We start from the raw sequence: 12680 nt of genomic DNA on the forward strand, positions 1-12680 counted from the left end.
TTTTAAACATATTAGTGCAAGTAACAAATACCCTTTTTGCCTTGCCTTATAGCTCATTATAAAAGCTTCAGTTACAGAGAATAAATAGGCTTATATATTGTACGTCTTCACTTTTATCTTGCTGTACATCCATTTCATTTTATTTGCATGTGTATTAATTCTGCCAAAAATTTGAAGGGGTACAACACATCTTTCTTTTGCCATGCTTTCCATTTTATGTTGCTGTTGCTGTTTTACGAATCGTCCGCAGGACTTAAAGGCCTGTCCATTCATGAATCCTATGTTAATGCGACTTGCAGATCGGCCAAACCCGCCTTTTGACTTGGAGTTAACGGGGCACCAAGAAAGAAGTGTGCAGCTGTCCTGGATACCGGGTGCCGACAACAACAGCCCTATAACAAGTATGTATTTACAGTACAAAGACAATCTAAATTATGCTTTGTAATCCAAAAACGCACTGAGAGACGTCTCATGATGTCACAAAACATGCTCTTACACAGATTGAGTACCTATCGCTGCGTCAACAAATGCTTACCCTATAGGTTTGCAAAGCCAGGCCTACTGGCTTTTCTGGTGGCTGTTCTTGCAGATTTGTCATTGGAGGGAATTTGGCAGTTTTTCCACTACATAATGTCTGCCGTAATCCCCAATGCCCTGTGTTATCTGGATCCTTTGTGATCTCTCTGACCAGCAGATAGCACAGATGCGCCAGAAACCACACAGGCCTCGTTTGCATACCCACACATTCCCACTGATGGATTTCCCTGTGAACATTGTCAAGTGGTGTGGATTACAAAGGGTCGAGTGCAGAGCGTGGAGAGGATGGTCAGTGTTTTGAGCAGAAACATGGTCACCTTATGTTTGAATTTGTTCATAAATAGGGCTATAAACAGACCACACATATATACACACACACACACACACCAATACACCAATGTATTCTGCTCTAGAAAATCATGTTTAGTACAAAGCGCAGTCTAGAAATATCATAAGCTGCTTTCACAAAAGTGATGCGCGTCTCAGTGACGCGCAAGTTGTGCCTCCAGCAGCTTTGTAGAACTTGCTATGTGCTATTGCACCTGTATGCACAATAGTTTTTTTTCCTGGATGGCTGAATATACAATCCATATGTGGTGAGATTTAGTGATAATTTTGCCGTGGAGCTGTTTTTCAAAATATAATACTCAAGTCATGATTTTGTGATATACCTATAAATTTAACATTTGTATTGCATTTTATTAAAAATGTACACTTTTTGATAAGGTTTTTGTAATTTTATATAAACATGTAATGAAAGCATAACCTGAAGTAGGTTTCAGAAGAGTACTCGAAGCCTATGGGCAAATGAAGAAATGGACATGTTACAGGCCTAGAATTTACCGCTTGCAAGCAGCTATCTGCCAAAATCTGTTGTTGTCAGTCCGCAGAGAGCTTGGTACCCAGCGTAGCTGTGGGGTACAGGACCCTGTAAAGCCCACAACTAGCTAGGTTTACAGAGAAAGGTTTGAGAGATACTCAAAAGCCCACAATGCTACAGGAGGGAAACTGAAGCAACCTCCACTGAACCGTAAGGATTTGGACAGAGTCTACTTGGGCCTGACGGCCTAACTACCCACATCCGGCAGGAGAGAAGTATCTGTGGAAAGGACCGTCTCCATTTATGCGTTTCGTTGGCCCCTGACTTTGTAACAACCCCAAATAAACACATTGAACTGAGAATATGTGTTCTTGGCGTCCTTGATCACAGGTGTCTAATGTGACATGGTAGAGTCTTAGACCCCAGCATCTCCTTTTGCTTATATCATGTTCAAGAATGGATGAGGTACCATAGCGTGTGCCTTATGGGTCTGGGGTCAAAATCGTAGTGTATTGGAATAACATCGCAAGCCAGCATCTATTTAACTGACCTGTGTATATGCACAAACCTCCAATTCAGTAAAAATACATCATGAAACCTGGGGTCGCTGGATCATATTGCATTCTCCTGTGTCGGTCATGCCACAGATAAGTGCTAACACCAGAGTTGTACAACTCTGACAGCACATGACCAGGAAAGCTGCTCCCAGTAGTAAGCCACAGATTTGAACCAGATCAAGCCTTAGCTTGCTCACACTGTATCTACTGCCATGGTGTTCTTCTCAAACCAATATCCCAAACCAATGGCAAATGGTCCAATTAAGGACAGTTAGGCTAGTCCTTGAACTAAAAGGATCCAACTGTATTATGTTGGCTGCGGAGTGCTTCCGTTGGCTACCGTTCAGAGAGACTCGCCTTCATTATGTAAAGTATCAATGTCCGCCCATCTGAGGGACATGGGCACACTTACCTAGCACAGCTGGCACAACTTATCATAACCATTCTCAATCTCTGACCTGTGTCAGAATGACTACTAGCTCACCTCGAGATGGAACCGAGGGCTGTCTTATTCTGTGACTCATTTCATGATTACTGTTGATCGACCTCTACCTTGCTCCTTCCATGTCCTTCAAACACGGTACGTTCTGCAATGCGACCCTTTTGAATCCAAATTAGACACTTGCAATATCTCTTCTCTCTCCTTTTCCTCTTTCACCCAAAGCACAATGAATTTTCGAGGCGTATGGCACGTTATAAATTGGTAATTCATTTGCTGGCCTGAACTAGAGCAAAATGTGTCTAGGTTGTGCACCCTCAGTTAGCTACCTCTTCTGATCTCTTGTCATAGGCTTATAAAAAAAAGATAGGAAACACTACCCTCAAAGTGTTCACTTCTAAACTTGCCAAAGTTCTTTTAACTATAATTTGTGGAGCTGTAGGAGCTGGTGAGGGCAAGACCCAATGCCACATTCATAGTTGGTGCCATGTTGCTTCCTTCGCAACAGCACACCAGTAGATATTTATTTCACAAAGAAATGTGTCAAGCGCAGCCTCCCTCTTGGCTTCCAGATGGAAAATAGACCCTGTTTACATTTGGCACCTGGTGACGACTCATGAGCGAGTGTCTGATTATTAGACAGTCAGCCAGTTCTCTAGTCCGAATTTGCCCCACACTTGAAAAGACATCTGAATCTTACACAGACGGGTTTACCGTGTTCTACATTTGTCTTTCTTGGCTTTGTCTTTATTTTAAATGTATAATTTCACAAATTCCATTTGTCTTTGTACTGTTTGAATGAGATATGAAGATTCCATCGCTGGTTATTCCGTCAAGGGAGAATTTGTCCAATTGTTTCCACTGCATTTTACTGCAAATATATGTGGGGGTGGGTCAGGGTAATAATAAAGGTATCGGGAGATTGTGGGGAGCTGTGGGGTGGCTCCCCCACATACATTTGTGGTAAAAATGTCCTAAAAAAACTAAATCCGATTAAATAAAACCAATGAAATCACATAGAACCGTTTGAATTAGTGCACTCATACAAAAGACTATTGTTCTGCCTACTTTTGCACTATGCAAAAAACATTTAGAACGTTGGCGCAAGTCTTTAATCGTGTTGTGGTCCTTGTTGTGTAATTCAAACATGCATACTCAAACCCCTGATTACAGCTATTTGCCGTACACGAAATGTTCAATACAATAGCCCCAATGTACGAAAGAATTACCCTTTGCTGGATGTATAATGCGATTTCCACTGGAATTGCATCCCGAGTAGAGAAGTCATGCCTTGCAAGCGGGGCATAAGGGTCTGCTAGAGAATGGTGCTTTCATTGGCACCTGCGTGACAGCTCGCTGAGCTTTACAGACATCCCCTGAGACACCTTAAAGATAGATCTGCGGTGCAGGGTGCAATAAATGGACGAACTTGGATCGGCCGAGCCTCATCATATCGTAGCTCGGCCGGGAGACAAGACATAGGCACATGGTGGACAGTCTGTTTCCATCCCCGTAAGTGATCCAGGTCTCAGTTACTGGAGTGTTGGGTGCATGGCTGGCTCCTACATACAGTACTAGGGTCCGGACCATACAATGTGTAGCCTGCTCATCACGCATCCACAAATCCGCACAGTCATTCGAGGACGTACACATTCAGGTTGAAAAGTGTGGTTTTGTTTTTCCACTGTTGAAAAGTTCACTGTTGTTTAGGGCAATATGGCTCCTATTTTAAGGGTAGGCTTTATTCCCGTTGCTGAAAAATAAATACAGAATATCAGAAATCCTGAGTACTTAACATACCGCTTAAGAACAGACCTCAACAGCTGCAAAACCAAAGATGATTCTAGAACACATAATCATTGAAGAAAAAGGCCAAAGGGAAAAATGATATGTAGACGACTCTTTGATGCTACCGTCAATGGACTTTATGTATACGCAACCTTGATTTCAGCTCTTACCATATTACAGTCTGCTACATTGAAACAGCGTGCAGCAACCACATTGTAACTTATTCGAGTTTTATGTTGGCAGATTTTATCATTGAGTATGAAGATGGGCTGCACGAACATGGTGCGTGGCATTATCAGACGGAGGTCGCTGGAACGCAGACCACGGCTACATTGAAACTATCCCCATACGTGAGCTATACGTTCCGCGTGATAGCCGTCAATGAGATCGGAAGAAGTCAGCCCAGTGAAGTATCTGAAAGATATTTAACCAAGGCAGCAGGTAAGCCCAAGCATCTTTTTTGTCTCCAAGATCTGTCTTGCATCTGTCTCTAGGATCTGTCTTGCATCTGTCTCTAGGAACTGTCTTGCATCTGTCTCTAGGATCTGTCTTGCATCTGTCTCTAGGATCTGTCTTGCATCTGTCTCTAGGATCTGTCTTGCATCTGTCTCTAGGATCTGTCTTGCATCTGTCTCTAGGATCTGTCTTGCATCTGTCTCTAGGAACTGTCTTGCATCTTTGCTTTTCATTATGTTACATCAAGTAAGAATTTCCAATATGCGTTCCTAGTTGTCTGCGTGTACAGTGTAAGAAAAGTTGCTCACCCTTATTGGGAGCAGTCGTAGACAGTAAGCTACTATCATAGATATCAAGTTATTGGGCTGAGCGCCTGCCAGAGAACTACAGGACATTGAATTTTGGCATAGTTAACTCAGTCGTGCGTCATTCTTAAGTTGATAAAGTGAGTTCCAATGAGAACCTAGAACTGCACTACCCAGAGTTAACTCTCTCTGTTGTGTGCACTTTATACATAGATCCTGATTGTTTTATGAATACATGACAACATGTTCATTTCAGTTCAGCAGGGTTTATCATATTGCAATAGTCTGTGTCCCATTTGTGAGGCTGACAATATGCTCAAGTGGCTGTGAGTTCTTAGCCTGATTCGTGGCACCCAATTCACTCAGGGTCAGGGCAAGGTGGAGAGTTCAAAGAAATAGAAAGCGTGGTAGTGAGAATAAAGGGGCTGGTAGAGGGTGGCTTGGAATAGGAGGTTGAAGTCACATTAAAGAAAAAAAGGACTACGTGAAGAGTTAGTAGGTGGACGCGGCCCCCACAAAAGTAAGAAAGGGTGACCAAGAGAATGTCATAGGATTTGGGAAAGGAAATATGGGGATGTTGCAAGGACGAGAAGATAGGAGGAGACGGGAGAGTGCCGAGGAATCTATCAGGAAACCTGTAGCATTGTCAAAGCTGTACACGTGGGGCCGGGAGTGGGTGAGTAGTGATACAGAGCAATGTCGACGCGGTAGAAAGTGGTGGATGTACATGCAAGGTTTGCGACTGCTAATCTGCCTTTCATCCCAGAAGGTATTACATGGTAAGCTAATGGCAGATCATCCTGGCCAGGTTCCTGGAAAGGCTACTGGTAACTCTGGCACAGTCCTGTGAATAGCTTACAAATCATCTTTCATCAGAATGGAATTGGCCTAAACCCACTCCTTATGGACAACATTGTAACTAACCAGAATGTCCTTTGCTTCTAGAGCCAGACCAGAACCCATCTGGGATCAAGGGGATTGGATCAGAACCAGACAATTTGGTTATTACGTGGGAGGTAAGGAAATCTGCCCGCCTTCTTCATACCACAAGCCGGATCTTTACTGGGAAAAGTCCCAATTCCACACAGGGAACGCATATTCACTCTCTTCCTGCACTGGGTCAATGTTCATCTTCCTAAAACCTATTTTTTTCAGATTTAAGGAATGTACCAATTATTAGTTTCTGTAAAATTTTAATATTTTACCTTTGATGCGCTTATTTTGTGAACACAGACACACTTCAACTTTTATAGAAACGAAGGTCGCTGGGTAAAATAGCCAAGTGTTTGCATCTGAGGCGAGTTATGGGTCTGAAATGTTCTTTGATGGTGTTTGGGTGGTTAGGCACCAGGACAGGTATTTGTGTGTTACATTATCAGTGGTAACTTAGTTTTTTCTTATCAAAAGAGGCTTCTTATTAAGAGGAGACATGGGACTCAATACGAGTTTCCCGATAACCCACTGGTCATTCCGGCGGAATACTGGGAAACTGCCCCTATCTTCTCCGCCGCCTGATATCCTGATATCTGGGTATTACCGGGATATTACTGGTGGAGGAGATGGCGGTAAATTCCCATTCCATGGAGTCCCATAGGATAATAACGGTGCCAGTGATTTCAGCATTTCTTTGCCGGTAGAGGCCTGATCTACCGGCAGCTCAGGCCTGCCTGTAGATCAGAGCCCCCACTGGCAAACTCTGGTTTCACGGGTCTGGTAAAAATGCTGGTGCCGGTATTACCAGCAATTCTTTCTGCCATTTTTACTGGACCGGGGACCTCATAAGGAGGCCCATAGTTTTGCTTTGTGAACATGTGATGAGGTCTCTGTGGCCAGCGGAGGATCTGCCCGCATTGTGATGCTCCTCCTGGAGAGGGAATGTGGGATCTTCCAGAGTTCCATCCATGCTCCCAGTGGAGCTTAGAGAGTCCTAGGGACCAGGTGTCTCCTACCAATAGCCAGCAGAGAATATAAGCCGCTTAAGGTCTGTGAGCCCACGCGTGAAGCTGGAGACCCCACACAGTGTGCGCCTGAGGAACAAAGGCCAACATGGAACACAGACTGCACTCTAAAGCAAAACATATGACAGGGTCAGGTATTTGTGCAGAGTATGCAATTGTGAAGTGCAGTGTCCCTTAAATTCCCATGATTTGAGATTGGTAAAACAGTTTCCTGTGGGATTTCTGGAGTTGAGAGGGTTACCCACAGGGGGAGGCAGTGGTCATAAAGGGCCTGAGCCAATCAGACTCAGGAATACCCAGGAGGGAGGGTTCATCCAATCGGAGCCCTGATTGCCCCAAAGCAGGCCATTAACACCAGTATAAAAAGGCCACCAGTGTCCACTAGCTTTCTGAGGGAGAGTGCACTGTTCCTGTGAGTAGGCATCACTGACGAAGAGAAAGCTGCAGAGATGTTGGAGGAGTAAGTAGAGAGAAAAAGGAGGAAAGAAAGTTAGAGATTGGAGGAGAGAGCGGAAAGCAGGAGAAGGAGGTGAGAAAGGGAAAGGTTGGAGGAGGAGAAGCACCAACAAGGGCAGGAAAATGATTAAGAGGAAGAGGGGGGAAAGAGCTGGAGTGTAAGAGTAACCTCCGGGGCAGAGCCCTGCACCTGGAGGGTACTGCTCCAGTGATCCAGTACCCAGGGAAATAATTCAGGAAAGGATGGAGGGTTTGCCGAGTACATGGGAACAACAGCTGGTTGGGGCCATGCAGAGTACTATGAAGGTTACTGTAGAGAGTCTTGCATGCAATAACTCTTTATCAGTGATACAACAAAGATAGAGTCGGCTTCATGCTAGTGTGGCAGTGAAGAATCTATCACCAGGCGCCTGAGACCCTATGTTTTTTACATAGGTCGGAGTAGAGGAGAGAAAGCCCTATCCAGATCAGCCCTGGCGGGAGGGGTACTGCCTGCCCTGAATTGTCCTAGGCAGGGACAGTGAAGCCTAAGAGAACCTGCTAGGGCAGGTGAGAGAGCTGCACAAATGACAATTCCATGAGATAGCCCTGGCCTGATGGCCAAGCCGAGGAGAACTTCTATGACCGGAGCAAGAACTACGCACCTGCCCATTCCACTAGTTGTTCAAGCAGGACATTCAAGCTGACTGGAGAACCCTAGGTCAGGAGATGGAAGTATTCACTTGCCTATTTCTAACCCCTGAGGACATTGGTGGGGTCCAACGATCATCAGAGCCCATATACCATCTGAGGAGGCAAAACACAGATACCAAACTAATAAAAGCAGGGTGTCTGAGGTTCAGGGTCTGCTGCAATGAAAGAAGGGTGCCATACTCTGCAACTCCTTAGGGCTGTTGACAACCACTATGGACACTGTCCTGGGTAATCCCTCCAAATCCCTTCTATCTAGAGAGGGCCTGGGCCTTCTGAATTTAGGCCACTACATCCAACTAGAACAGGGAATACACAGGTCATTTTTTTCACCCATCCTTACAGCTTGTTTGATTAGAGAATGCACCCTTCTTGTGTTGTGTTATACCCCTATGCCCTGCAGGAGTTCTCCTAACCCCCTACTTGCCATCCATATTGTCTGAGTGGTCTGGCCTGGTGGGCTGTCGGCTGATGGTGTCTTGTTGGGGAAAGTTTGTGGTGGAGGGTGCCTTCATTATATTGTCCAATATCCCCCTGTTGCCGAGAGGAATACATCTGTTTTCCAAAGAGATCAACCCTTTTTTGTATGTGTGCATAAAGACGTTGTAAGCATTTCAAACTCTGGCCTCTGGGAGTTCTGTTTAAAGGCACATAACTTCATTTCAATTTACCTCCTTGAAGTCTATAAAATGTAATACAGGGGAGATGGGATCCCACTGTTGCTTTGTGCAATATATCTTACACAGAGACCCGTACACATGAGGGTTACTATTAAGCCTCAAGAGGGCATTAGATGCATAAATAGTCCCATTAAAGTCTCCTGGTTAGGAGCTTTAAAAGCTTTACATTAAAAATTGAAGATGGAGCGTCCCTTTTCAAAAGAATAGAGGCTAAGCACTGTGATGATTCACTAGATTTTGTCACTTCTCCGCAGTGCGGAACCCTCTTCTACGAGGCTAGGGAGGTGAGGCCTCTACCCAATAGATCCCCTAGTGGTGGTAATATGTGGGAGGACCTCATAGGAAGGAACTTCCACCCTGGGAACAAGGATGTACACCTGGCTCACAACCTCCCCAAACCAGTCACACATAGAAAATCCCTTACCCCATTTCCCCTCCATAACAACAATTGTGAAACCTCACCTCAAAAGTACTGAGACGAAGAAGATCTTAGAGACCATGAAGATTACTGACTGGACTAGTAATGGTATGAGGTGGCCGCGAGGAGGCATAAAGATCAAGGTGTCAAAAGAAACAAAGGACTTTGAGAATCCACCAGGTAGGGACTGGCAACAATGTATAAGACGAGACGATGAACTAAAGAAGTGATCAAGCCCTTCCAAAATAGGCAACAGGTTTGGAAACCATCCAGCGTGAAAGTTTCAAATCCTGTCCACAGATCAGACAAAGGGAAAAGCGGAGGACACCGGCGAGTCACTGAGGGAGTTCGCAATGGGTTCCGCTGAAGTGGACCTGAGACCGAGAAGGAGAGCTGAGCAGCATAGCTTGGTGCAGAGCTGCTGCAGCGCTGTGGAAGTGAAGGGGAGAAGCCCGAAGAGCCGGAGAGACAGACCCCAGTCCCAGGAAGCCCTGGTTGCATAACTAAGTCCCAAAGAAGATAACAGGAGGTACGAGAGACTTGGAGGGGCCAAGGGGATGGAAGAGGGGCAGGCTCAAGTGGTTCTCCCCTGGCCCAGTAGTAACACCCAAACTATTGCGAAGAGTACGGTAAGCATCTGAGAAGAACTTCCTCATCGCAGTGGCAGTAATAACCCCACTGGCCACCAGAGATGGGTCAGGACCCTAGCAGTATCAATTCAAGCATCTGAGGAGAACTTCCTCGGCACAATGTCCACAGAGAAGTGTTTTCTCACCACGGTGGCAGTCCTAACACTACTTACCAAGATTGCAACCAAGAGTATAACAAACGCATCAGAGAAATATCTCCTCTCCGCAGTGGTAAACAAAAGACAGCCTACCAAATCTCAAGGGAAATATTCATAGGGAATACTATCTCTCACCAAGAAGGTATTGGAAGAGGAGGCCGGACCAAGGGAGCCTTTGGAAGCCTAGTGAATAAAGCTCAGCAGGAGCTACAAGACTTAAGGAGACAGCTCTTTGAGAAGAGGAGAGAAACCAGGAGATGGGAGAAATTCTCCTGGTGCAAGACCTTTTCTTTTGTTTTGAACGTTCATAGTTTGCCAGGAGAAGAGAGGCATTCTCCTGGACTTTTACCTTGCCGGATACCAGGAGAAGGGAGACAATCTCCTGGTGGAAGAACTTTGTTATTTAGAACTCTTAGGGTTAAGTGTAAGGGATAGAAGCAGGGTTTTGGACAATGACAGATGTTTATCTGACGGAATTCTGGAATTTCCTAATTTACCGAGGTTGAGGCAGGGTAACCCCTCATAGAGATGGGGATAGGTATGTTTTGTGCTCTTAAAATAAATGTTTACAACCCAAAACATGACACCTCCTCGTCTGACTCCTCCTTCGACTCCCTCACAGCACTTATAGACCTAGTCTAATATTAGACGCTTTTGACAGCCGTACTGCATTTTCTGCAGCATCATTTGCACTGGTCTAACAATGGTCTTATGTTAAGTATGTACTGTTCTCCCCCCGCATTATTGAAAAAAAGTAGAAAAAGTAAAAAGAAGATTTCGTTTTTCGGTGAAATGGATTTGGTGAAATCTCCATTAGGTGAAATATGTCCGAAGAGAAATGACATGTATCCAAATCTGGAAGTGTTTATGGGAAATCAAATGGCAATATGGAGCCGCTTTGTGAGATCTCATTCTGAGTAGGAAAACATCAGGCGGGGCTATGGCAGAGAATAGGCCTCATTATGTGTTTGGTGGTAATAACCTTGGAATTACCACAAAACCCATTACAGTTAACCTAACTAGGTCCTAGACATTTACCACAGGATTACTAGTGGTACCAGTGGCGTCAGTCCCAATTTGTGATGTTCATATGACTCCATGGGGATTGTGTCAATTTAACACAAACGATAATTATGCCATGGTAAACCTAATTATTTTTTGGAGGTAAATTAGATGATTCACCTTGACCTATATGCAGGAAGTGAACCCTCCACTTAACCTCCAATCTCTGGCTTCAGCGATGCAGTAAAGTGGAAGTAATGAATTACTGCCATTTTACCACTGTCTTTACCTTCTCCCCCGAACTTCTAAGGAGGCCCAGTATGTTGCATTTGCACCTGGCGAAGTGCTATTGGCCAATCAGGTGGCTGGAACCGCGGGCGAGAATATACGTTCGCTTCCCGCTGTGCCAGACACCTGAGGCCCTTCCCCAGGTGGCACCATTTTTCATTCTTTTTTTATGTCCGCCGCGCCTCCTGCACCAGCCGCCACCATAGCAATGGAAAAGGGTCTTAGTCCCTTTACCCTATGCCGGTAGGCATCTTTTTTAAAATTTTTGTTTTGTCCCCCTCAGGAGATTGGATGCGCAAGCAGCGCGAATCTCCTGAGGTTGAAAAAAAGAAACCCATTCGCACCCCAGATGAACCCTGTATGAACCCCGGGGTGTAAATGGCTTTCACGCCCCAGCAGGGGTAGTGGACATTGTTGGTAGCGGCCCACCAGCCCGAGCCATTGTAGGCCCGACCAAAGCCATATTATAAAGAGATGTTATTTACAATTTGATTATTTCTTGTGTATTGGAATTGCTTTTTTTCGTAATGCCTATTCTGCACTTGCATCAATATATTTAAATCCCAACATCTGCTTCTTTCTCCGCAGCCTCTGCGAGGATTCCTATCCAATGGGCCTGGCCTCCAGTACAAAGTCAGTTGGCGGCAAAAAGACTTTGACGATGAGTGGACATCGGTCACGGTTGCAAATGTCTCCAAGTATATCATGTCCGGCACACCGACCTTCGTCCCTTACGAGATCAAAGTCCAGGCTGTTAATGAACTTGGCTACGGTCCCGATCCTGCAGTGGTCATTGGGCATTCGGGGGAAGATTGTAAGAAACTTACATTTTTTTGTATTCTTTATTTGTTTTTGACAAAGAAACCTATACAAAGTATACAATAAAACAATACACAATGTAAACAAAATTTTAAATACAGAGTTCTAAAGTTATAAAAGTGTCAATTCACTCATCAGACAATAACGTAAGATCAAAAAACAAAACAAAGAAAGAAGAGAAGCATACATAAGAAAATAAGACTATTCAAAAAATATAAAAATAAACTTGTATTCTTTCAACCACAAAATACAAAAAATGTGTACAATGAAACAATGATGCTTATCCGTCCTCTCCAAAAGGCCTTCTTTGCCTAGTGACATTAACTGTGTAAGGGGCAACATTTAGAAGTCTTTTTCCTTAGTGATATTTTTAGTTTCCTCACTGTAGATTGTCTTCCGATAGACTTGTGCTTCCTTAATTCTCCAATAAGATCCAAATAAGGCAAGAGGGCTGCTTAATATCCTTCAAGAGGACTGAATTGAAAAAGAACTCCCATACAATAAGGTACTTGAGGAGCTCCATATCTAGGCGTCTAATGATTTAGGGAAAACAAGCATTCATTCTTCTTAAAAATCCCTTAAGCATCACACATTTTCTCATTATTTTGGTGAATTTTCCTGTAGCTATTTAGAGGCTAACCTGTCGCAGTCTTAAAAATATTTCTTTTTAGAAATGCATT

At 44.3% G+C, this 12680-nt stretch overlaps 1 protein-coding gene across 25 annotated transcripts in view; it reads left to right on the plus strand.

Moving 5' to 3' along the window:
* Positions 1 to 12680, plus strand: part of NRCAM (neuronal cell adhesion molecule) — a 731897-nt gene that overhangs the window by 616890 nt on the left and 102327 nt on the right. For all 25 annotated transcript variants that reach the window (XM_069627974.1, XM_069627975.1, XM_069627972.1 and 22 more), the window contains 4 exons: positions 300 to 401; positions 4385 to 4582; positions 5848 to 5918; positions 11770 to 11995. In XM_069627974.1, the coding sequence (XP_069484075.1) occupies positions 300 to 401; positions 4385 to 4582; positions 5848 to 5918; positions 11770 to 11995 (597 nt within the window). The remainder of the gene's footprint in view (positions 1 to 299; positions 402 to 4384; positions 4583 to 5847; positions 5919 to 11769; positions 11996 to 12680) is intronic.

The sequence above is a fragment of the Ambystoma mexicanum genome, chromosome 12 (assembly GCF_040938575.1).
Source record: "Ambystoma mexicanum isolate Mex_15411 chromosome 12, UKY_AmexF1_1, whole genome shotgun sequence".
Classification (NCBI taxonomy): domain Eukaryota; kingdom Metazoa; phylum Chordata; class Amphibia; order Caudata; family Ambystomatidae; genus Ambystoma; species Ambystoma mexicanum.